Raw genomic sequence first — 27175 nt, forward strand, 5'->3', positions numbered from 1 at the left:
TGATTCATCAATGGGTTGTACCGCTAAACTGGGCGCCCCGTTTGCGTCCCATTAGTTGTTGGATGTTAAGGATCTCACCGTGTTTTCCACAAAGAGAAGGCGAGCTATCGCCGGCACTCTGAACAAGTTGACGGCAGAGATACTGTACTTGCACGGCATGATAACCACGTGTCGCACGATCTCTTGTCATGGTCCACAAGATTATCACAGAGAGGTGCAGCTTCCAGCGTTTCGAGATCTGATCCAGGCCTATCCAACGAGACCGGTCCCAGCGTTCTAGGCCCGGTGGTTGTCTCAGACGGACCCGACAACGGCAGTGTTCATTTTAACTCGATTCGATTCGAGCGCCGACGTGCCGGCGAACAAAACCGGTCATATCTTTTGAACGCGTGGCTCGATTTTTACAAAATAAACTTTTTTCTTGAAGGTCTGAACCGTGCGCTCAAAACGATACCGAGTTTGACCCTGAGAGAGCCGTTTTGCGCCGGCAAAGTCGCCTTGTGTGACGTGAGGACCACGTCGTGCTGCATAGATTATCATAAATTATCATATCATTATCGGCGGCGTTATATATCATTAGCGCTATACGACAGAGATACTGTACGTGCACGTCAAGATAACCACGTGACCGGAGCCCACCTGGCGGCGGAAACTCAAAATAACCGAAATGCGTAAACTAAAATGCAGCGCTATACGATAGAGATACTGTACGTGCACGGCAAGATAACCACGTGACCAGAACCCACCTGGCGGCAAAACTCAAAATAACCGAAATGCGAAAACTAAAACGCAGCGCTATACGACAAAGATACTGTACTTGAACGGCAAGATAACCACGTGACCGGGGTGGCGAAAGCTCGTAACTCGGATCTCGGCTCGCATCTCAAAGCAATAAACTGCCAGAGTGACGGCTCGTATCTCGAAAAACTCGTAAGTTGGGGCACTCGTAAGTCGAGGTTCCACTGTATATATATATATATATATACACACACACTAGCAGAAGTACCCAGCATTGCAGGGGCGGGGGAGGGGAGGGGGAAGGGGAGGGGGAGGGGGAGGGGGAGGGGGGGAGGGGAAGGGGGAGGGGGGAGGGGGAAGGGGAGGGGAGGGGGAAGGGGAGGGGAGGGGAACGGGGGGGGAGGGGAGGGGAGGAGAGGGGGGAGGGGAGAAGAGGGGGGAGGGGGGGAGGGGGGGAGGGGAGAAGAGGGGGGAGGGGGGGAGGGCGGGAGGGCGGGGGGAGGGGGAGGGGAGAGGAGGGGGAGGGGAGGGAGGGGGAAGGGGAGGGTGGGAGAGGGAGCGGAGGGGGGAGGAGGGTGAAGGGAGGGGGAGGTGGGGGAAGGGGGGAGGGTAAGGATGGAAGGGGGAGGGTAAGGGGGGAAGGGGAAGGGGAAGGGGAAAGAGTAGGGGTAGGGTGTAGGAGGAAGGGAGGGGGGTAGGGTGGAGGGGGAGGGAGGGTGAAGGGGAAGGGGGGGAAGGGGAGGATGGAGGGGGGAGGGGAGGGCAGAGGGGGGAGGGGAGGGAGAGGGGGGAGGGGGAGGGGAAGGGGAGGATGGAGGGGGGAGGGGGAGAGAGGGGGGAGGGGAGAGAGGGGAGAGGGGAGGGGGGAGAGGGGAGAGGGGAGGGGGGAGAGGGGAGAGGGGAGAGGGGAGGGGGGGAGAGGGGGGAGGGGAGGGGGGGAGAGGGGTAGGGGAGGGGAGGGGGGAGGGGGAAGGGGAGGGAGGGGTGAGGGGGGAGGTGGGGGGAGGGGAAGAGGAGGGTGGGGGGGAGGGGAGGAGGAGGGGGAGGGGAGGGGGAGGAAGAGGGGGAGGGGAGAGGAGGGGAGGAGGGGGAGGAGGGGGAGGAGGGGGATGGGGAGGTGTGGGAAGGGGAGGGGGAGGGGGAGGGTAAGTGGGGAAGGGGAGGGGGAGGGGGGAGGGGAAGTGGGGAAAGGGGGAGGGGGAAGGGGGAAGGGGAGGGGGAGGGGGAAAGGGAAGGGGGTAGGGTGGAGGGGGGAAGGGAGGGGGTAGGGGAGGGAGAGGGGGGAGGGGAAGGGGGGAAGGGGGATGATGGAGGGGGAGGGGGGAGGGGAGACGGAGGGGGGGAGGGGAGGGGGAGGTAACATTACATTACACACACAGAAACTGTGTTTTATGTTCAATGGTCTGGCGGCGGGGATGGAACATCACGTGATCGCTCTGAGCGAATCAGCGCGCTGCTCTGCCACCGGCTCAGATTCCGTGTATAATATTCCTCGCTGAAAAAAAATCTATGTGAAACATGCTACTATCTATGCTAAATCATGCTAAATCATGCTAAATGCTAATCATGCTAAAATCTATGCTACTTGCTGTGAGTTTATGGCGGCAAGGAACATCACGTGATCGCTCTGAGCGAATCAGCGCGCTGCTCTGCCACCGGCTCAGATTCCGTGTATAATATTCCTCGCTGAAGAAAAATATGGATCTAAAGATGAAAGAAAAAAAAACCTATGTGGTGTGAATGGCAATGTTCCTCGCTGAAATGTGAAAAAACGCAATCGCTTTTCGCTCTGAATTACGTGCGAACGCGTAACTGTGAGTTTATGGTGGCAAGGAACATCACGTGATCGCTCTGAGCGAATCAGCGCGCTGCTCTGCCACCGGCTCAGATTCGTGTGTAATATTCCTCGCTGAAATGCGCTGAGGTAAAAATATGGTAAAAAAAATATTATGAAATAATTTTTTTTAGGTCGGCCATGTTCTTCCCAGGCTCAATGGCCATGTCTATGCCAAATATCAAGCACGTGAGCCTCTCCGTTTAGGAGTCTATCGGTAACATTACACACACACACACACAAACTGTGTTTTATATATATATATATTCAGAGCATGAGCGTTGGGGTTTCTTGGAAGACTGTGAGTACTATATCTTATTCCGACGAGAGCATTTTGTGCATTCCACCCCTCTTCCTTCCCAATAAAAAAAATGAAAAGCGCTAATTACACCGTTGGATTGGAAAACAGAATCCGAGATGCGATGCTTACGGTCACTGTTCGGAATGCGAAATCAGATTTGTATCACCATTATAGTTCGAATAAATGAGAGATAATTTGATGTCGTTGGTTTTTGGGTTTTTTTTTTTTTTAACACGAATCTCATTTGGGGAAGAAATGTTCGGGCTGCTGCAGCAGGGATTCCATAATTTGTCATTGGAAATTTGTGAAGGCCCTATGATCTTATCAGGATTGAAAAAACACACAACACGAAATTACTCGAGGCAAACAAAAAAAACAAGCATGCAAAATTCCACATCGGTCACCGTTTTTAAGTACAACCATGTCAAGGCAGGATGTTGGATTTTGTAAACTTCGAGTTTTTTCACCGTCACCCACCCCCTGCTTCATAACGACTCTCTTCGTGGCCTCAAAACACATTCTCTTCTCCCTTGACTTTTTTTGGGTAGCACGACACAAGTCCACACCGAGTCAGCAGACATACAATCGTGTCAGACATTCTCTGCCACCACTCCATTCTTCCCTTAGGCCTCTCATGCTTTCCCAGCTCCCCCGCACCCTCTGCAACCCGCTGTGGAATGCAATGAGTGCACGGGAATGGAATGCCCAGGCAGCTGCTAATTTGGCTTTCCAGCAAGCACACACAAGCTCAGCCATACCGCACCGCATGGTCCCCAACGCACACGGCTGTTGTGCTTGAGAAATATATACACATACATATATATATATATTATATATATATATATATATATATATGTATGTGGAGAATATGGATAGATAAAGGTGATATAATATAACAAATATCATGAAACATTTACATTTTGTAGTCCATTGTAAAATTTCAATAAACATAAATGCATATTTCGCATGTGGAAAAAGTAAGTACACCCCTACATTTATCATGACTTCAGATACCTAAAATTAGAATCAGGTGCACCAGCTCAGGTGCAAATGATTAGAACATCGTTAGAGAGGATCTTGGAGGAACCTGTCTTATTTAAACCTCAGACATTTCGTTTGGTTGGCTCTTTGTTGTTGAAGTGTGCGGCGTCACCATGCCTAGATCAAAAGATCTCTCTGAGGCCTTCAGAAAGAAGGTTATAGATACCTACGAGTCTGGGAAGGGATTTAAAAAGATCTCCAAACAATTTGAAATCAATCATTGGACTGTCCGGAAGATCATCTACAAGTGGAGAAGATTCCAAACAACTGCCACCTTGTTCAGGCCAGGCCGCCCCAGCAAGTTCAGGCCAGGCCGCCCCAGCAAGTTCAGCCCGAGAGCAGACCGCAAGATGCTGAAAGAAGCCTCTAAGAGCCCCAGAATGTCATCACGGGACCTACAGGTCGCTCTTGCCACTGTTGATGTCAAAGTGCACGAGTCTATCATCAGAAAGAGGCTGCACAAATTTGATCTACATGGGAGGTGTGCCAGGAGGAAACCTTTGCTGTCCAGAAAGAACATCAGGGCAAGACTAAAGTTTGCCAATGAACACCTTGGCAAAGACCAGCACTTCTGGAACAACGTGCTCTGGACAGATGAGTCAAAGGTAGAGCTATTTGGCCACAGTACCAGAAGACATGTTTGGCGAAAACCAAAGACAGCATTTGACCACAAGAACCTGATACCAACTGTAAAGCATGGTGGTGGAAATACAGACTTGGCATTTAATATGGAATTTTTTTTTTTCTTGACTTGGGTTTACTTTCTTAACTCAGTATATCAATCTGGTGAGTGTCTTTTACACTTTGGTGATTTATTTGTTAAAATAACCATGTCACTGATTGTCTGTCGCAGCAAGAAGTCAACAACAGGATTATATCACAGGTGGCGTGGCAAAATGTACGGACAGGTGCATTTGATGATTGGCTTCACATTCGGGTATACAAGGGTTGTTGCGTTCTGTATTAGTGGAAAACCACTGCTGCACGTCTCCAAAAGTTATTGCCGCTTCCTCTGGAGATGGTCCGTCAACTCGACAATGCTGTTTGTCATGGAGTGGTGGCTTTACGAAATTACGGCATGAAACAGAGTGCTATTGCTCGGCAGTATGGCATCACTCATGGTCAGGTGTCAAAGATCCTGAAACGAAATGCTCAGAGGGGTGTCCCTACTCCAATACCGAGGCCAGGACGTCCCCGCAGAACCACAAGGAGGGATGATCTCCAGCTGCATGGGTTAGTCCGCAATGGCCGTACCAAGTCAGCTAATCAGCTTAGGGCTGAGTGGCAGCAACTGACAAATGTGCCTGTATCCAGAAGGCTAGTCAACCAACGACTGGTTCAAGCAGGATATCGTGCCAGGCGTCCCCTGAGAAAGCCACGCCTGACCAGACAACACCGCCAGCGCCGATTGCAGTGGGCCAGAGAGCACCGTCAATGGCAGCCAGGACACTGGAATCACGTGATCTTCAGTGAGGAGTCTAGATTTCTGGTCTATCGTCAAGGTGGCCGCATCCGAGTGCGCAGGCAAGTGCATGAAGCCTACAACAAAGATTGTATAGTGCCAAGAGTCCAAGCTGGAGGTGGTGGGGTGACCATTGGGCTGCTTTTCATGCAGGGGGCAAAACTGACCTGGTTGTTCTGAATGGAAACCTGAACCAGTTTAAGTACAGAGCCATTCTGGAAGAAACATTGCTTCCATTTGCTCGTGCAGCCTTTCGAGGAAACGTTGTCTTCCAAGATGACAATGCACGGCCTCATCGTGCTCGCATGATCCAACACTTTCTTGCTGACTGTGGTGTAGAGCATATGAAGTGGCCTGCCATGTCCCCGGATATGAATCCGATGGAGAACTTGTGGGCAGAATTAATGCGTCAAATCAACCACTTGGACCAGCAGCCCACCTCTGTGCATAAATTGCAGCAGGCTATTGTCACTGCATGGCAGGCGATTCCTGTCCAAACCTTGGCAAATCTCGTGAACAGCATGCCTCAACGTGTACGTGCTCTCCTGAATGCTCGTGGTGGTTACACGAAGTACTGAACTGTAATTTTACTGTCCGTAATCCCAGTCGTAATTTAACTTTTGTTTTTGTTAAAAAAAATTTTGGCTAATGTGCAAAATAAAGAGATACTTCTGGAAAACGCACAGAAGTTTAACACAGTACTGTCCGTGAATTGAGTTCGATATCAGTTTACATCACTTTCAAGGATCAATTTATTTGTTTCGAAATGTCAAATGTGGTTTTTGTTTCTTTTAAAGGTCACATTAACAAAATCTAGAATAATTTCAACATAATTCCAATGAACTTTTGGTTCCAAGACATCTTGAAAAGTTAGTTCACCCCCACAAAAAAAATATTCCATATTAAATGCCAAGTCTGTATTATGGTTTGGGGCAGCTTTGCTGCATCAGGGCCTGGGCAGCTCACCATCATAGAATCCACTATTAATTCTTCATTGATTCAGAGGGTGCTTGAGGATAATGTGAGGCCATCTGTCAGGACGTTGAAGCTCACCCGAAGGTGAACCTTGCAACATAACAATGACCCTAAACATACCAGTAAATCCACAAAGGAATGGCTGAAAAGAGAGAAATTGAGGGTTCTGGAATGGCTAAATCAAACCCCGGATCTAAATCCCATCGAGATGTTGTGGGGGGATTTGAAACGAGCTGTGCATGCAAGAATCTGGCTGCTTCCGGTCCCTCGAGCGACGAGGCCTGCTTCTATCTCTCCACGGCATCAAAGTTTGAGTGTTTTCCTGTTCGTGTCTTTGTCAAATTTCCGCTGGGTATTTTGTTGTGTATGTGTTATTGTGTGTTTCTATTTGGTTTTGGTTTTGTCGTTGTTGCAAATTTGTGTGTAATTAGTCGTCTTTTTGTTCGTGGCTCGGGTCTCTCCAGGCCCCCTCTCCCCCCCCGTCAGTGTTTTGTGAATATGGGTTCTTTCCCCCCCCCTACCTCTCACGAACATCTTACCCTTTGTCCAGCGTTTTGAAAACAGAATAAACAAACAACAACAAAAAAGTTCTATATTAATTCTTTCTCCCCTCCCGGACACGTGCTTGTTCGCTCTCCTCCTCGTCTGGACTTGTGCCCCGCCCCCTATATCTCGTTTTTCTTCCACCTCTGCTCCTGCTTTCTCAAATCCACGTTCTCACTTAGAGACTTTTCCCAGATTGTTTTTTTCATGGTTTTGTTTAAACATTATTTAAATATGTTTAAACCGCAGCCGTGATGCTGACGCCGCCCTCCCCCCCTCCCCCAGAATTTCCATGTTTTAAACGTTTCCCAGTGTGTACCCTGGATTAGAATAGGTACACCGTATCCCTCCATGTCGTAAGAGACGACTAAGAGGGTTGGCATCAGGAAGGGCATCCGGCCATAAAAACATCGCCTCAAAAAGAGAACCATGACGATTACAACTACATATGGGCAGGGTACAGCCCGAAGTGGAGATCGGTTTCTGAGGTTTGGGACATGGAATGTAGGGACAATGACAGGGAGATCAGGAGAAGTGGTGGAAGTATTGGTCAGAAGAAGAGTGGACATATGTTGTGTGCAAGAGACGAGATGGAAGGGAAGTGGTGTGAGAATGGTGAAGGGTAGGCAGGGACAGAAATACAAGTTTATGTGGCAAGGGTGCCCGGAGGTGGTGAATGGTGTTGGTGTCCTGTTTTCTGAGGGGTTTGTAGACAGTGTGGTGAGTGTGACTAGAGTGAGTGATAGGTTGATGATGGTGAAAATGATGATTGGAAAAGCTCTTGGTGAACGTCATCTCGGGATATGCTCCGCAGGTTGGTCGAAGCGATGAAGAGAAGGACAAGTTCTGGTGTGCGACAGAGAAGCTGAAGGAAAACGTGAAAGATGAGGAAGTTGTTGTGGTAGAAGGAGACCTAAATGGACATGTGGGAAGGAGTATGGATGGTTTTGAGGGAGTTCATGGGGGTTACGGATATGGTGTGAGAAATGGAGAAGGTGAAAGGATTTTGGAGTTTGCTGATTTGTTGATTTGTAATACTCAGTTCCAGAAAGAGGATAATAAGCTTCTTACATACACGTCAGGTGGGTCGACGACAACCGTTGACTACCTGATGGTGCGTAGGCGAGATAGGGGGCACCTCCGGGACACAAAGGTGATCCCGGGGGAGGAGGCTGTTTCACAGCACCACTTGGTTGTCTGCGACATAAGGGTGAAAGGTGCGAGAAGAGCTCGGCGGGTGAAGTACCAACCGAGAATGAAGGTGTGGAGGTTGAAAGAGGTGACAGTAAGGGAGGCATTAAAAGAGAGGCTGAGTAGGGTAGAGGATGATGTGGTTGAGCTTGAAAGTGGTTGGATGTCAATGAAAGCTTGTCTGTTGGGAGCCGTTGGTGAGGTATGTGGATGGACAAAAGGACCACCGAGGAACTCGGAAACATGGTGGTGGGATGATGAAGTTGGAAAGAGGATTGACGAGAAGAGGAGGAACTTCAAGGAGTGGCAGAAGGCGAAGGGTACGGTAGCAGAAACAGCAGAGCATGAAAGTTATAAGGCAGCCAGGAAGGCTGCAAAGAAAGAGGTAGCAAAGGCGCAGGAGGCATGTCGGAAAATGTTCGGAGAACGCTTGGATTCGGGAGAGGGTCAGAAAGCAGTATTCAAGATTGCAAAGCAGATAGTGAAAGAGAGGTGTGATGTGATGGGGGTGAGTTGCTTGAAGGATGAAGTGGGACAAATCGTTGTCGACCCAGATGGAATTAAAGGAATATGGAAAAGATATATGGAAATGCTGTTGAACACAGAGAATGAATGGGATGGCAACATAGAGAGTAACCCAGTTTTAGGACCGGCAGAGAAGATAACTGAGAAGGAAGTTGAGGAAGCGATAAAAGCAATGAAGGGTAGAAAAGCGGGTGGGCCGACGGGAGTTGTGGGAGATATGTTGAAGGCAGCAGGAAGTTGGGGTGTGAAGAGAATGACAGAGATCTGTAATCTGGTGGTGAAAGAAGGCCGCATTCCAGTGTATTGGGAACTGAGTACCCTCGTCCCTCTATTCAAGGGGAAAGGTGACCCTCTGGAGTGTGGCTCGTACCGAGCGATAAAGTTATTGGAGCATGGAATGAAGGTATTGGAAAGGGTGTTGGAGAGGAGGATAAGGAAGAAAGTGAAGATCGACGAAATGCCGTTTGGATTTATGCCAGGAAGAGGAACGACAGACGCGCTTTTCATTGTGAGGCAGTTGCAGGAGAAGTACATGGAGAAGAGGAAGAAGTTGTTTCTTGGGTTTGTTGATCTGGAGAAAGCATTCGATAGGGTTCCACGCAAAGTATTGACATGGGCATTGAGGAAGTTAGGAGTGGAGGAATGGTTGATCAGAGTAGTGATGGCAATGTACAAAAGAGCACGCACAGCTGTAAGGACGAAGGACGGGAACAGTGGTGAGTTTGAGGTGAAGGTGGGAGTGCATCAGGGGTCGGTACTTAGTCCACTACTATTTGTAGCTGTGATGGAGGTGCTGGCTCAGAACGTAAAGGAGGGTTTACCATGGGAGTTGTTGTATGCAGATGATCTGGTGTTGATTGCGGAAAGTATGGATGGACTGAAGGAAAAGATGAACAAGTGGAAGGAATGTATGGAGACAAAAGTCCTGAAGGTGAATATCGGAAAGACGAAGGTGATGGCAAGTGGTAAAGCATGTGGTGAGGTGGAAAGAACTGGGAAGTGGCCCTGTGCTGTGTGCAGGAAGGGTGTCGGAGTGAACTCCATTCAATGTACAATGTGCACTGAGTGGGTTCATCAAAAATGTAGTGGTCTGAGAGGGTCATTAACCAGTGTGGCAGCTACATTCAAATGTAAGGTGTGCACAGAGGGAGCTGCAGATGGAGGAAATGTTGAGTTGGATCTTGGAGACGGCGTGAAGCTGGAAGGTGTGAAAACATTTTGCTACCTCGTAGACATGCTGAATGAAGAAGGTGGATCAGACTCGGCAACGGTTGCTGGAGTGAGATGTGCATGGAAGAGGTTTCGGGAACTGAGTGGCGTGCTGATGATGAGGGGAGTGTCGTTGAAGCTGAAGGGAAAGGTGTATGCTGCATGTGTGAGAAGTGTTATGATTTATGGGATCGAGACATGGGTAATGAACGTAGAGCAGCAACGAAGGCTGGAAAGGGTTTTAAATGCAAATGGTTCGATGGATGTGCGGAGTATCGTTGAGAGAAAAAACCACCGTTTAGAGGCCATTTTTCCCCGCAAAGCGGGGGTTGGCCTTTTCGGGGACCATGGTTGTTGTTGTTTTTTGGTCCTTTGAGAGAGAGGAAGACAAATGATGAATTGCGAAAGATGATGGGAATCGAGCCTGTGATTGATGCTGTGAAGAGGAACAGGTTGAGATGGTTTGGTCATGTGTTGAGGAAGGATGAAAGTGACTGGTTGAGAAGAGTGATGGAAATGAATGCAGAAGGAAGTAGAGGACGGGGAAGACCGAGAAAGACTTGGCTAAGGATGGTGGAAGAAGAAATGCGGGCAAGGGGGTTAACAAGGAGAGATGCAGAAAATAGGGCAAAATGGAGAAGATTGTCATGGGGACCGCAAGGCTAACCCCCGCTCTAGTAGGGAAAATGGCCTTTAAAATGCATGTTGTTGTTGTTGTGCATGCAAGAAACCCCTCAAACATCGCACAGCTGCAAGAATTCTGCATGGAGGAGTGGGAAAAAATTTCGCCCAGTCGATGTCAGAGACTGGTCGACAGTTATAAGAAACGCCTACTTGAGGTTGTTTCTGCCAAAGGGGGAAATACCACCTATTAGAGCCAAGGGTGTACTTACTTTTTCCACATGCGAAATTTGCATTTATGTTTATTTAAATTATACAATGGACTACAAAATGTAAATGTTTCATGATATTTGTTTTATTATGTCACCTTTATCTATCAATATTGTTGAAATGAAGATCAAATAGCTGTATTTTGAAATATGTTGAAAAAGTCAAAACTTTACATGGGGTGTACTTACTTTTTCACGTGACTGTATATATATATAGCATATATATATATATGCTCTCCCCTTCCACTGCCCTCTTCCATCTTTCATTCAAGCTCCTCAACTCCATTCTCAACTCATGGATCTCCCTCTGCCTCCTGCTCAAACATGCCTCCTTCTCACCCCTCTCGACACACTCCTTCACTCCAAACGTGACACATGCATACTCAAACGTAAAAAATTACATTTTTAAAATGTCTTTGTTACAGTGTATTACATGGCATTATATATGTATCCGGCCATAAAAACATTGCCTCAAAGAGGGAACCATGATTGTCATGGGGCCCGCAAGGCTAACCCCCGCTCTAGCGGGGAAAATGGCCTTAAAACGATCATTCATTCATTTTTTATGTATCTATATGTATATATATATCTATATTGCAACGGATTTGAGAATCCTGTAATTGTTGTAAATATCACCCTCTGTAAATTGTAGTAATTCTTGTAAATACCTCCGTTTTGTGTGTAAAGGTCAAAGGTCGTCCCCTTAGCTAGTCCATGTACAAGCACGTAGGCCATCATAGACCTCTCTTTCGTTATTTCTTATTCTATGTTAGTTTAAGGCTCTGTTTCCCACTAGTTGACTCTGCATTGCACCAGATGAAATAAGATAGATCCCCTTTCAATTGCCCAAAACCTCCATTGCCGATTGTATTGCCAAACGCATTGCCAACCGCATTACCAACTGCATTCGTCCTCCATTAGGCACGCGGTCAGCTCGGAGAAGAAAGGCGTGTCTCCACCTCGTCATGAGAAAGAGGAGTGACCCAGCCCCCGATCAACCAACCAAGCATGAGGGGTTTGGCCTGAGAGGGCGGAGGAAAGAAACTTTGGGGAGGTTCAAGAAGATTCTAGGGCGTGGTTATATAACCCGTCACGCGGAGCCCCCACCTCAGTCCAGTTGAGGAGGAGCAGAGATGCGTAGGAGTCCAGTTGAGTGAGAGAGTTCAAGAGTTGCTTGAGAGAGAGACGCGTGAGAAGGTACCGACGAGAGGGGAAGGACCTGGAGTGCGCGACGAACTGGCATCTTGTTCAAGGGAGAGAGCGTTGACACGAGCGATTTGTTATAGACGGAGCATCCCAGTCCCATCGCTATATGCAATGTCCGCTCGCGGTGAATGATACGCGCTCGCTGCCTGCCAAGGTTTTCCCGCCACGACGCGAGTCGACTCCTGGAGCCGGACCTCGACGCCTACCGTCGGCCTGGGCCTTCTCATCCCTTCTTCCAGTCATTCCTGCCTGCTATTCCGCTTTCGTGTAAGTCTGATTGTCGTCTGTTTGTCTGTGTTGTCCTGGGGTTTAAGTAAGACAGTATAGATAAGTAGAATTGCACTGTGTCTTCTGGTCCTTCCATCCTTCTGTCTTTATTTTCTTTTCTTTCCTTCTCCTTGGTTCTTTTGATTGTGTAAATAATAGTTAGTAATAAATTAATATTTGTATTTCCTACCTTTGTTCTTCTTCTTCATGCTCGTCCGGTCGTCTTTGTGATTTCCCCATTGGAAACCTGTGGCGCGATTTTGGCCAATGTTTCAGGATCGGGTTTAGTCTCTGCTAATGGTTCGTGCCGTGGTTGCTAAACCGCTCGGCAATTAACATCTGTCCGCGGTCGCGAACGAGGTTGCGCCCCGCCTCTCCGGAGGGAGCTGTGCAACTTCAGGACTCACATCGGTCAGTCAAAAACAAAGGGGATTAATCCGCCCTTCTTAAGGGGAAAAAGGCCTAGAGATCCGCAACAATATATATGTATATTATATATATATATATATATTATGTATATATATATATATATATAGATATATATATATATATATATATATTGTCACGCAACTCCGATTAACACCAGAGTTGCGGATGCCGATCTTGAGGCTTTAACTCCGAGGCGGAAGCTCAATAGCGGATTCCAAAATCAACACCTAAAACCGTCAAGCGCACGGAATGGAGGGGAACGGCGAGAGCCCGCAGCCTTATCTATTAAAATCAAACACCCGGGTAAGCTGCGTTCAGATATATGTACAAAAAATAATATAAGGGTTTATTCAAATGAAAAAGGCAAGACAGGAAAATGCGCGCCGATAATAAATATCCTAATCGGGATCCCACACACCAGACCTCAAATACAAAACGGGGGAATATGAATTAACAAAAGAAAACACGTCTTCTGTTCAAATGTACACGGAGCTCAGGTTTATCTGTCTCGTCGTCTTGGTGGCTGCTGTCCAACACCGCTCCGTCCGGCCGATCGCACACCACGAGGTCCCTCGCTCTCAAGTCCACAAGGTCTCTCAGCACCGAGCACCAAGCACCGATCACCACGAGGTCGACAGCAGGACAGCGAGCTCCACTCGGGCTACACCTCAGCCCAACTCGGGTCGGGATCTCTGAATGACTCGACGGGGCTGCTCAAAACAAACTCCCTATGGCTCAACTGCCAACTCTGCGAACTGCCAACGCAACTCGGGCTCTCTCTCCTCGTGCTGAACTCAGGATCTCAATTCGACTCGGGTGCACACGAACTCTTGGCTCAGACCTCTCTCAACGTGCTGAACTCTCTACTCAGGATCTCAACCGAACTCGGGTGCACACAAACTCTGACTGCCGAAAATGGCGTCCGGCTCTCGGTAATATCCCTGGCCGATGACGTCACATTGGCGCACTGCTCAGCCAATCAGAGCCTCCCCCGACTCGCCGGCTCGTCCAGGTCACGCCCACTGCCGTCACTCCAGCTCTCCCGCTCCCTGCTCCTCAGTCACAGCACGTGCTATGCGAGGTGGGTAGGCCTCACACGGAGGTGTAATGGTGGCGGCCAATTGTGGCGGTGTTTCCAGCCTGATTTCTCTGAAGTCATGTCAGGGGAGAGGGCGTCATTTAGTGTTGTACTAAGGTCCTAACTAATGTTTATGTGGTCTGCAGTGCCATAATGGACAAGGTTTGACAACTAGTGAGACATACAAGGGCTCTACTGATTAACCCCGACACTAACTAACACACAAATCTCCTGGTAGATTCACAATTATACACCTTAACCGACAAAACGCCTAAACATGGACTTATTACAGGAAGTGTTCCTTATCGCGACATCTTGAAGCATGTTACCTACTCAGATCTACTCTGCCCTACATTTTGCTCTACCAAATTCACAACTACAGATATATATATATATATATACGTATTAAAATATATATAAAATACGTATTAAAAACACCTCACAGCCATAAAACACGTAATAAAAACACCTCACCACCACGAAATTAAAAACACCTCACAGCCATAAAACACGTAATAAAAACACCTCACAGCCATAAAACACGTAATAAAAACACCTCACCACCACGAAATTAAAAACACCTCACAGCCATAAAAACATGTAATAAAAACACCTCACAGCCACGAAATTAAAAACACCTCACCACCACGTCATTTAAAAACACCTCACCACCAAGTAATTCAAAACACCTCACCACAACGTAATTCAAAACACCTCATCACCAACTAATTAAAAACACCTCACCACCACATAATTAAAAGCACCTCACCACCACGTAATTATAAATACCTCACCACCACGTAATTCAAAACACCTCACCACCATGTGATTTAAAAACACCTCACCACCACATAATTCAAAATACCTCACCACCACATGATTCAAAACCACCACAACGTTATTAAAAACACTTCACAACCACGGAAAAAAAGTTTGAGGGAGTCGTTAAGTGACAACACAGACACTGCCCAGATGTGTAGATATATAGATAAATGACTGTACCTGAGTTGCCGTTTTGTCATGGTTTAAACCAATCATAATTCAAACAATTATTTTGCACAAATGTATTTGTAATATACGTGATATCACATTTTATAAACAAGTGAAGTTGAAAAAAAAAAAATTCCCAAAAAAATTCCCCAAAAAAAAGGAGAAAATTTGAAAAATTTTCAAAACAAATACCCTTAGGACATACCGACGGGAGAGATATGTGCATACCAGAAGTTTGGTATGATTTCACAAAAGTTTGAGATAGTAGTTCAGTGACAATACAGGACAGACGCTGCACAGATATATATATATATATATATATATATATATATATATATATATATATATATATATATATATATATATATATATATATATATATATATATATATATATATATATATACACACATACAGTGTATATAACAGGACTCAAAGTGACGTTGGAAGCAACCTTTACAATGTACTTTCTATCCTTAAGTGCCTGAAGTTGTTTCATCGTAAAGTTTGGATCACAGGAGCCACAGGAATCCCAAAACAGATAAAGCAATATTTAACGATTTTAAGATTTAAAAAAGTTTTTGCACATGCAAAAAAATTCCCTTACTTCAAGCTAAGATGCGGCCACTGAATGAGGAAACATGCAAGTGGAACGAGATTAAATAAGGAAAAACAAAGGCCAAAATAATTGGCAGACAACAGCATGGGAAGCCACAGTCAAACTGCCTTCATTGAACTATTCACTAATAACCAGCGATGCCGAGAGCTGAGAATGCTGAATAGCAGACATGACCTTGTTTGGAGAGAGGAGGGGGAGGGGGTAGAAGAGGTCAACCATGGCACATCACATGACCTGAACCCAACACTGTGATGTGGAGTGCTGGAGTGTTCGTTTCGCCTCATGTGTACTTTGCACTCACGAGCTCGGTGGCTTTCTGCCGCTCCGTCTGCATTTGATGCCGGTCAATAACGTCAGCCAGGCGTCGCGTCCGCATTATATATATAACTCGCCTTGTGCTCCACGCATTGGCAGCCAAGTCGCGGCGCCGAAGCGACAATTCAAAACCCATTTGGCCTGGACCAAATGCCTGTGTCCCCGCAGCAAGCGAGACCGGGCGCCTGACTTCCTGAGTGTACAATTAAAAACAGCAATGGCCAGGAAAAGGACATTTTAAAACATGTCTTTCCTCACACCCACCTACCACCGACCAATTCAATATCTTTGGGTATATCAATACCAATTCAATATCTTGGGGTATATCAATACCAATTCAATATCTTTGGGTATATCAATACCAATTTAATATCTTGGGGTATATCAATACCAATTCAATATCTTTGGGTATATCAATACCAATTTAATATCTTGGGGTATATCAATACCAATTCAATATCTTTGGGTATATCAATACCAATTTAATATCTTTGGGTATATCAATACCAATTTAATATCTTTGGGTATATCAATACCAATTTAATATCTTTGGGTATATCAATACCAATTTAATATCTTTGGGTATATCAATACCAATTTAATATCTTTGGGTATATCAATACCAATTCAATATCTTTGGGTATATCAATACCAATTCAATATCTTTGGGTATATCAATACCAATTTAATATCTTTGGGTATATCAATACCAATTTAATATCTTTGGGTATATCAATACCAATTCAATATCTTTGGGTATATCAATACCAATTCAATATCTTGGGGTATATCAATACCAATTCAATATCTTTGGGTATATCAATACCAATTCAATATCTTGGGGTATATCAATACCAATTCAATATTTTTGGGTATATCAATACCAATTCAATATCTTGGGGTATATCAATACCAATTCAATATTTTTGGGTATATCAATACCAATTCAATATCTTTGGGTATATCAATACCAATTCAATATCTTTGGGTATATCAATACCAATTCAATATCTTTGGGTATAGCATTACCAATTCAATATCTTGGGGTATATCAATACCAATTCAATATCTTTGGGTATATCAATACCAATTCAATATCTTGCGGTATATCAATACCAATTCAATATCTTTGGGTATATCAATACCAATTCAATATCTTTGGGTATATCAATACCAATTCAATATCTTTGGGTATATCAATACCAATTCAATATCTTTGGGTATATCAATACCAATTCAATATCTTTGGGTATATCAATACCAATTTAATATCTTTGGGTATATCAATACCAATTTAATATCTTTGGGTATATCAATACCAATTCAATATCTTTGGGTATATCAATACCAATTTAATATCTTTGGGTATATCAATATCAATTCAATATCTTTGGGTATATCAATACCAATTTAATATCTTTGGGTATATCAATATCAATTTAATATCTTTGGGTATATCAATACCAATTTAATATCTTTGGGTATATCAATATCAATTCAATATCTTTGGGTATATCAATACCAATTCAATATCTTTGGGTATATCAATACCAATTTAATATCTTTGGGTATATCAATATCAATTCAATATCTTTGGGTATATCAACACCAATTTAATATCTTTGGGTATATCAATACCAATTTAATAACTTTGGGTATATCAATACCAATTTAATATCTTTGGGTATATCAATATCAATTCAATATCTTTGGGTATATCAATACCAATTTAATATCTTGGGGTATATCAATACCAATTCAATATCTTTGGGTATATCAATATCAATTCAATATCTTTGGGTATATCAATACCAATTTAATATCTTTGGGTATATCAATACCAATTTAATATCTTTGGGTATATCAATACCAATTTAATATCTTTGGGTATATCAATATCAATTCAATATCTTTGGGTATATCAATACCAATTTAATATCTTTGGGTATATCAATATCAATTTAATATCTTTGGGTATATCAATATCAATTTAATATCTTTGGGTATATCAATACCAATTTAATATCTTTGGGTATATCAATACCAATTTAATATCTTTGGGTATATCAATAACAATTTAATATCTTTGGGTATATCAATACCAATTTAATATCTTTGGGTATATCAATACCAATTTAATATCTTTGGGTATATCAATACCAATTTAATATCTTTGGGTATACCAATACCAATTTAATATCTTTGGGTATATCAATACCAATTTAATATCTTTGGGTATATCAATACCAATTTAATATCTTTGGGTATATCAATACCAATTCAATATCTTTGGGTATATCAATACTGTTACGTGGTCCTCCCAGTGACTACCTGGTCGCGGTGACCCCCGGACCGTGAGAGGAACTCCGCCAGAAAGATCTATGATTTATACGCTTTCGTAACGCAATCAATATGAATTCCAGTCAATAAAAACCCCACACCAAGGATCCGGAGTAATCAATAATATATTCCCCACTTAATCAACAACCATCAACAATCAATCCAATGTTACTAAGATGGCCATCTTATATATGTTCCCCCCTTTCCCCACTCACGACCCCTTTTGGTCACTGTCCCTCACAATGTCTCTGGGCCCCTCCAGACCAAGGTGAAGGTCGGCTTCTCCGCACACAGGCGGTTGAACAAACCCCTGGCTGACGTGCTCCCAAACGTGCACGTCACGTACCGGGAACAACGGCTGCAGCGCACACCTCCTTGCCAAGCAAAGCGGGCAAAGCAACGCGTGGCTTGCCCAGCGCGCGAGGCCCAAGGTGCGACCCGTACGCGTCCTTGTAGACGGTGAGGCGAACTGTGCCGGACGCTTGGTTCCGTGCACGAACCCAGGGCAACTTGACGTGTAAATGGGTAATTACCCCGCGCAGGTAACTCCTTTCGCCAGACGGGCTTTCAAACGCAGCATCCCCCACGCTGCTCAATATCGATACCGCTCACGTCGGAGCTCTGCGAGGAAGAGGAAGATCGCCGCTTCTCCCGGACCTCGTGTCTTTTCTCCTTCCGTTTCCGGTCTCCTTTTCCCCAGAAGGGCTCCTGACCCTTTAATCACAACAACCTTTAATCGACTACACATTAATAAGCAAAGACCTGAATAGTAATTCACATAAATTCACATAAATCCGTAACACTCCCCCCCCCCTTCAAGAAAGAAAGTTTGAACCCAGCAAAAACTTTCTTTGCCGGCCAACTTGGATAAACAAACCAGATAACGCCCCCCCCCCCCCCAAAACATCAGTTCCCCCCGGGCACAGTTATCACTTAAAAATAAAGCAACAAAATTTCACACAATCCCCTAGATTAATTCCCTCTGGACCAAGCGTCAACCACTTCTAGTTTCTCTTGAATGACAGTTAAGAGGTGGTGACCAAAGCCCCCAAAGTTAAACCTCTCGATAGCACTTTTTCGGGAGGCCCAGCTGAGTATTCCCTACATGGACGCCTTAAGGAATGTGGAGTTCATGGTTAGTCCGGGGAGGAAAGTTCATTACATGGACGCCTTTAAGAACGTGGAGTTCACGGTTAGTCCGTGCAGGAAAGTTCACTACCTGGACGCCTTTAAGAACGTGGCGTTCACGGTTAGTCCGTGTAGGAGCCCCGGCTCGGCGGCTCCCCCGTATATAGTGCTTCAACTTCTCCAGACTCCAAACAGTTACGGTGGGACCCCTTGTCCCAGCCGTTACCTGATTGGCGGTCTCCTTCTCGGCCAGTGCTCTGACATTCATTCTTTCGGGAGGTGCCGTAACTCTGGGAGCCTCCATAGTAATATCAGCTGCTGCCAACCCCAAAACTACTGCCAAGTTGTCCTCTTCTGTAGACCTCTCGACGCCTACGAAATGCCTTCCCTACTGTTATGGTCCGACCCTCCAAATCCTTACCATTCCAATTCTTCTCTGCCTCTCTGGCATCTCTTGTGCTTGCAAACGTGACAAAGCCGAACCCTCTTGACCGTTGCGTTTCCCTGTCTTTTACCACCCGCACTTCCACCAGCGGCCCATATCTGTTGAAGACAGAGGTCAGAACTTCTTCCTCTGTGTTGAAGTTCAGTCCCCCTACAAATAACTTGGAACTTTTGTCGCCATCCCGAGCGGGGGTGGTGTTATTTCCCCTGCGGGGCTCTTTACAAACCCTCGGGTTACCATAAATTTGCTCCCCGGCCAAGTCATTCCCGATAATCACAGATACTCCCTCTACAGGAAGCGTGGCTTGTAAACCGACTGTGACCGGTCCTGACACCAAAGCGGATTCCAAATGGATGACATGAAGTGGGGCACTAACACAGCCACCGATCCCTTGTAACCGAACACTATCACCAGTTGCGGTACTCTTTGACAATGGCAAAATGCCTTCAAGCATTAAGGATTGATGGGCTCCTGTGTCCCTCAAAACCCTAACCGGTCTTGGGTTAGTCAAGTCCCCCTTGAGTGAGACCAACCCCTCATTAATAAATGGTTGGTAACTCTTCTGTGGGCGATTTCTTACGCTTGCCATCGCATTCGGAGTGGTAATAGTCAGACTCCGCTCTGGGTTTTCCCTTTTCATGAGGTAACAACTGGACATCAAGTGTCCAGGTTTCTTGCAAAAAGCGCAAGTAGGCCCGGAGGAAAAACTCGTGGTCTGCCTCGGGCCCCCCGAAAAATATGTTTGTCTTGGGCCCGTAGCCCTCTAATTTCGAACAGGTGGGGTATCCGCGTTGTCCCCATAATCCTCTCGAGGCCGCCGCCATGTATTGTCGTTCTCCGCAAGATGAGAGTGTTCCATAACTCCCCTGCTGAAGTCTAGGCGAGGAGCTAGGTGTGTGGACCCATATCCGGTGTGTTAAGGCATAATCATCTGCCATGGTGGCTGCGTCCCACAACTTTGGTACTTTCTTTTCCTGCAGGTACACTTTGATGTCCTCGTGGACACACTGTTGAAATTCCTCCACCAGCATCAGGTCACACAATGCTTCGAAGTCGTTCACGACTCCTTTCGACTCACACCACCGATCAAACATGTTTTCTTTCACTCTGGCAAACTCCACATGGGTCTCACTCTCCCTCTTCCTGGCATTCCTGAATTTTTGCCGGTAAGCTTCCGGAACCAACTCATAGGCTTTGAGGATGTGCTTCTTCAATACCTCATAATCTGCACATTGGTCCATTGGTAGCGCCGAATAAATCTCTTGAGCTTTACCCACCAGCACACTTTGCACTAGTATGGTCCAGGCCTCCTCCGGCCAGTTTAACTGTCGAGCCACTTTCTCAAAGTGTGGAAAAAATTGAGTGACTTCCTTTTCACTGAAGGGTGGAACCAGCCTCACATGTCTGCCCACCTCCCAGGTGTTCTGGCTAGGTGTCGACCCCGTCAGCAAGGGTGGTACCTCTCCCCGTTCTCTCATTACATCCAGCTCCTTGAATTTAATCTCTTGCTGAAGCGCCAGATCACGTTCCTTCAACTCCCTTTTGGCTTTTCTCTCCTCTGCTTCGAGTTCCCTGGCAGCTCTCCTCTCCTCTGCTTTTCTCCCTTCTAACCTTTCCTGGAGTTCTCGTTCCACTCTCCTTTCCTCTGCTTGTTTCTCTTCTCTCCTCTCTTCTGCTTTCCTTTCTTCTTCTGCTCTTTCCTTTTCTGCTTTCCTTTCTTCTTCTGCTCTTTCCTTTTCTGCTTTCCTTTCTTCTTCTGCTCTTTCCTTTTCTGCTTTCCTTTCTTCTTCTGCTCTTTCCTTTTCTGCTTTCCTTTCTTCTTCTTTTAACCTTTCCTGGAGTTCTCGTTCCACTCTCCTTTCCTCTGCTTGTTTCTCTTCTCTCCTCTCTTCTGCTTTCCTTTCCTCTTCTTTGATCCGTTCCTGGCTCCGTAATTGCAACTCCAGTTTCCGGAGCTCAACGTCTTCTGGTTCTTCGGGTAGCCACTCCCAGGCTAACTCGTCCCATGTTCCTAATCCCACCATAGACTGTATCACCATGGTCTGCAACTCTGCCTTCCTCAAATTAGTTCGGACCTCCAAGTTAAAATGTTTGGCCAATTTCAAGAGGTCCGCTTTTAGTAACGCTCGGAACTGTGCCTCACTAGGGGTTACCGCAAAGTTCTGTGCCACAAACGCCATGGTGACTACTGGTAACACCTGTTAACCTTCACCCCAGAAATTTCCAACAAAGAAAAGCAACAGTATTACTATTATTGCTATTGTTTTTTTTGTTGTTTTTGTTTTTTTTGTTGTTGTTGTTGTTTTGTCGACAGAGCAAAACAATTTTAGGAACGTTGGAAAAGTTCCCACTCTTGGGAATTCTTTCCCGGACTAAAATGTAGAAAATTTTATAGATCCCGAACGTAGACCCAATTGCGAATCCGCAAATTGTAATCCCGGACGAGCCCCCAATTTCTGTTACGTGGTCCTCCCGGTGACTACCTGGTCGCGGTGACCCCCGGACCGTGAGAGGAACTCCGCCAGAAAGATCTATGATTTATACGCTTTCGTAACGCAATCAATATGAATTCCAGTCAATAAAAACCCCACACCAAGGATCCGGAGTAATCAATAATATATTCCCCACGCAATCAACAACCATCAACAATCAATCCAATGTTACTAAGATGGCCATCTTATATATGTTCCCCCCTTTCCCCACTCACGACCCCTTTTGGTCACTGTCCCTCACAATGTCTCTGGGCCCCTCCAGACCAAGGTGAAGGTCGGCTTCTCCGCACACGGGCGGTTGAACGAACCCCTGGCTGACGTGCTCCCAAACGTGCACGTCACGTACCGGGAACAACGGCTGCAGCGCACACCTCCTTGCCAAGCAAAGCGGGCAAAGCAACGCGCGGCTTGCCCAGCGCGCGAGGCCCAAGGTGCGACCCGTACGCGTCCTTGTAGACGGTGAGGCGAACTGTGCCGGACGCTTGGTTCCGTGCACGAACCCACGGCAACTTGACGTGTAAATTGGGAATTACCCCGCGCAGGTAACTCCTTTCGCCAGACGGGCTTTCAAACGCAGCATCCCCCGCGCTGCTCAATATCGATACCGCTCACGTCTGAGCTCTGCGAGGAAGAGGAAGATCGCCGCTTCTCCCGGACCTCGTGTCTTTTCTCCTTCCGTTTCCGGTCTCCTTTTCCCCAGAAGGGCTCCTGACCCTTTAATCACAACGACCTTTAATCGACTACACATTAATAAGCAAAGACCTGAATAGTAATTCACATAAATTCACATAAATCCGTAACAATACCAATTCAATATCTTGGGTAAGTCTGATTCGTTTAATCTCTTCAGGAACCCGAGCAGCACAAGTGGCTGAGGTTATTCATGGCTCGGTAAGGTAAGGTAAGGGCTCGGGCTCGAGAGTTGTGTGCATGGTAAGGCCTCGAGAGTTGTGAATGAAAGTTCCAGTTTTCAGATGAAATCTGGTCAGACAGCAGCAACTTCCACAAACTGTGTTTTTGTTTCAATCGCTGATATAAAAAAAACACAAACAGAAACTAGAAGGGCACTCTGTCGGACGCATGCCTCCGCCATGCAATGTCTAATCCAGTAGAAACTATTGGACCCAATCAAAAATTTATATCGTGCTATTATACATCGTTTTTGGCCCCGTCTCTCAATGTTGAAGAATCACTTTTAAAATAAAATATCCCCACCACGGTCGAATCAGGAAGAAACAAGGAAGAACAGATGGTTTATTTGCTCGTTTCTATTCCTAAACTTTTTACACCCCTGTTTCCAGTTCCCTCCCATACCTGTAACCTCCTTTCTCTCTGCTATTACACCCCCTTATAACTCCCGCCAGGGAGTAATGCATTCGATCGTGTCCGTCCGTGTGTGTGCGTGTGTGTGTTCGTGTGTTTGTGAACAAGATATCTGGAAAAGTTCTGAACGGATTTGGATGAAAGTTGGTGGGATGATTGCTCTTGGGATAAGGAAGAATTGATTAGTTTTTGGTGAAACTCACGATATTATTCCGGATCCAGGAATTTTTTGAAGGATTTTTTTACCATTGGAAGATAAGGCTCATTTTTTTCAACATTATCTTCTATATATTCTATATTGAACATTGTGATATGAAAATAGTTTTCATATTTCTGGTAAATGTAGTTTAAACTCGTGGTTATGCGCTAGAGCGGTGTATTTTATTAGCAGCGTCGTCTTCAATGTTCTTTTTTTTTCTTCTAATAAAGACATATTCTGTCATTTTAAAACCACCAAAGTGTGTATTAGGTTTCCCCGTTTCATAAAATGTATCGTTTGATACGTATAATGCTTTAAAACTGTTTTTTTTTTTTTGTTTTTTTTTTTTACCTCAGAAGAGATATCAACATTTACCTCAGCGAATGTCAATCGCGGTGTCAGTATTTGATTATAAAGACTTAGGTGAGTTATAAGTGTGACCAGCATGTGCACGGGATTCTTCCCAGAAGAATGAGTGATCGCATTAGCTTGTACGACTTAAAATGAGCGAGTTTTGTTTTGACGTTTGGGCCAGTTTTACATGTTGTATCCCTAAGGAATGAAGCGAACGTTTTCCTGGCTTACAATTTTATTTGAAGTCACACGTGCCTCAAAATACACTCACTTATATCGAATTGAACGCTGAATCCGAAAATGTAAGTGAAATCGACTTGTTTTTTTTTTAACATTATCTTCTATATATTCTAAATATATATCTGTGCAGTGTCTGTCTTGTGTTGTCACTGAACTACTCCCTCAAACTTTTGTGAAATCGTACTATTCCAACTTGACCCACGGCGGGAGTATGCGCTCTACTGAGTGGCGTTGTAGTCTTCCTTTTTTTCAATTCAACATCAATAAATAAGTAATTTGGATATACACCTAATCATAGTTGTCATGATCATCTCCGTCATGTAGGGATGGACGAGACACCATGCTGTCATCTCAATGGGCAAATGGACCCGCTGGTGCCTTCCTCCTCTCTAGGCCAAGTTAAGGCTGGGATTTAGGAATTTGGCCAAGAGGCTGGCGATAAGTCCCTTACTCTTCGTCAAAAGACCCATCCTTAATGTCGACCGGCAATCAACGCTAGCACACAGGTCCCCGGCTCAACGTCTATCCAACAAGCGACAAAAACATTGATGAAATGCCCTGCCTGTGAAGCACCACACGGGTTATAGTCGCGCCGAGAACCATCAATGGACTAGACAGACCAGAGGAAACTGCTTCACCTCGGCACTGTCCTTTCGGACCTGACCTCAAATGACTATGACAACTCGCGTGTCTCCAAAAAAAAATCACAGCAGTTGTCTGACGCGTCCAAACAAATACGACACCATACACACAACGCAAGTTCTGTCCAAGGAGACGTCATCCAACTGGGTGGGAATTTACAATTTTTCCCTGAATACCAGCATGCAATGGCTTTGTCGTTTGTAAAAAAAAAAGGTGCCATGGCACCATGAACATCTAACAGCAAATCCTAGCAGGCGGGACAGCCGAGTTCACATCCCCTCCACAGGACTCGGACGGATTGATGCAACGCTCTGCCTGTGAAACACCAGAGTGACAGTTTATAGTCAGGTCAGCAATACAAATCAAACCAGAGAGCTCAAAAGCAAGTGCCCGACCTCCGAGCTATCCCATCGGCCCTCATGGCACGAGTAGTTTTGAATTATTTAGGTCTTGGAGTTTCAGAAACCCGATTCATAGGCCACAACACTGAGCTGTTTAACTACTGCACATGTGCTTTTGAAAATGCATTCTGCAAATGTAAATCAATTTTCATAACGAATATGGATCTTATGTCTGAAGAAAATTACAATAATATGCACAAAATCAGATGCAATATGCAGAAAATCACAAAAAAGTATATTTAAGTGGTACACTGTCAAAAAGAAAAGAAAAGCTATCATATTGCAATTTTAAAGTTAACAATGCGGAACTATTAACTGTTATTACATTCGTTTCAGCTTGAATAATAACTGACGTCGATGATTGAATGATATTCTTCTTATTATTTAATTGAATGATAGATACGAGGAAAGCAGTTTTATTTACTTGTATTAAATAATCGATTTCCGAACACCCATCAGTCAGTTGTCCTGTTTGGCGTTCCGATGTGAGCACATAGCTCATGATGGGAGGGTCCCAAGTTCAAATCCCACCTAGGTTGTTGCTTTATTTGTCGATTCTCTCGGAATCATCAATACTAGGACGTGCCCGTACGTGGGTGCCCGTTCCTTGCCAAAAAAAAAAAAAAAGTCTTCGCCCATGCATGCATGGGCGTGCCCATGGGCCCATGGGCGTGCCCGTAAGTGCGTGATGTGACCGTACAATGAATGTATCGTCCCGACGCCACAGCTCGGATGGCGCTGCAGTTAATCGGGCCTGTATCGGCAGAGTTATTATAAACGTGTACTACAATCGATCGTACCTTACAGCGTCTGCTCGCCACGTTCAGCATCAGTACGTCGTCACTATGACTATCCGTAAGTCCGGAAGTGACGTCCTCATTTGACTGTCCGGAAGGTCGCATATCGCAGTTACGATGAATCGCAAATTAGTTTTAATTAGTTTTAAAACATAGTTTAACGCCAACATAGTTTGCCAACGTGAAATAAATGAATACGCTCTCAAATGTGCCGTCCGAGGCAGAGTCTGTTCGGCACGTTCGGCACACGTGATAGCTCGCTGCTCTCTGATTGGTTGAATCGTTTTTTGGACATAGCTCGGTAACTACTTGTCCGATTAATATGAAACCTTGAAAAGGCACATCCTCAGGTCCCCAGCAATATACCTGGCAAGTTTAAAGTATATCGGACCCGTGGTTGTCGAGAAACAGCGGTCACAGACACACAGACATACACACAGACATACAGAGATTACTGGAATTATAGATAGATATCATGAAGGAGTCTCTCGGCAAGGATTATGCTGGGCGGGTAGTTGGGTTGACATTCGCACCCACACTAGACAGCTCAGTGGTGAGTGCACGTACATCGAGGACATCCAAGCAGCCCATCTATTTCTACTGGATGTCGTCCTTGTCCTCAACTGATCAATGCATAAGGTCCTCTATGAACCTTAGATCACTAAAAAAAACAACTAAAAAAAACATGCTTGGCATGGTAAAAATATGACTTCATGAAATGAACTATAAGCTTCAACATCACAACTCACCGACTTGTGAACGGTCGAGAGGATTCTATTTCAGCAATACTAGAAGGCATTGCAAGTTCGATAAATTAATAGGCCACATGACGCGTAACCTTTGAGAAAACAACAAAAAGCACATCAGCCAGCATCCTGCAGCCAGCAATCCAGTGCAAGATGTCTACCAATTCAACTTTCAACGACACTGCAGGAGGTGTTTGGGAAGGGGCCTCGAGGAACTAGGCGTTGCTCCACGCTTTCAAAACGGATACATATTTGTGGAACGAGCCATCCCAACATGGATGATGCTTTTCCATTGCAAGAACACATCGATTAGAAACTGCACCTCTTCATCTTGGCCATAAAACTGACATACGCCTACGAATTTGATTCTTAAAGAAAGATGTTGACGAGCGAGTCATGGAAGGTCTCAGGTGCGTCTGTAGGTGATCGGGCCTGACTTTCAGAGACTCCATGTTC

The 27175-nt window shown here is 45.3% G+C and overlaps 1 protein-coding gene across 6 annotated transcripts in view; it reads right to left on the bottom strand.

Annotated features, from left to right (window-relative positions):
• The window catches only part of LOC137434937 (RAC-alpha serine/threonine-protein kinase), a 184658-nt gene that overhangs the window by 150198 nt on the left and 7285 nt on the right, over window positions 1-27175 (bottom strand). For 2 of the 6 annotated variants that reach the window (XM_068128180.2, XM_068128181.2), the window contains exon 2: window positions 18875-22731. The exons of the other annotated variants lie outside the window; for them this stretch is intronic. In XM_068128180.2, coding sequence (XP_067984281.2) covers window positions 20065-21705 — 1641 coding nt within the window. In that variant the 5' untranslated portion in view covers window positions 21706-22731 and the 3' untranslated portion in view covers window positions 18875-20064. Of the gene's footprint in view, window positions 1-18874; window positions 22732-27175 lie in introns of those variants that run through there. 6 annotated transcript variants of the gene reach the window in all.

This window comes from Myxine glutinosa, chromosome 9, assembly GCF_964187855.1.
Source record: "Myxine glutinosa chromosome 9, kmMyxGlut1.1, whole genome shotgun sequence".
Lineage (NCBI taxonomy): Eukaryota > Metazoa > Chordata > Myxini > Myxiniformes > Myxinidae > Myxine > Myxine glutinosa.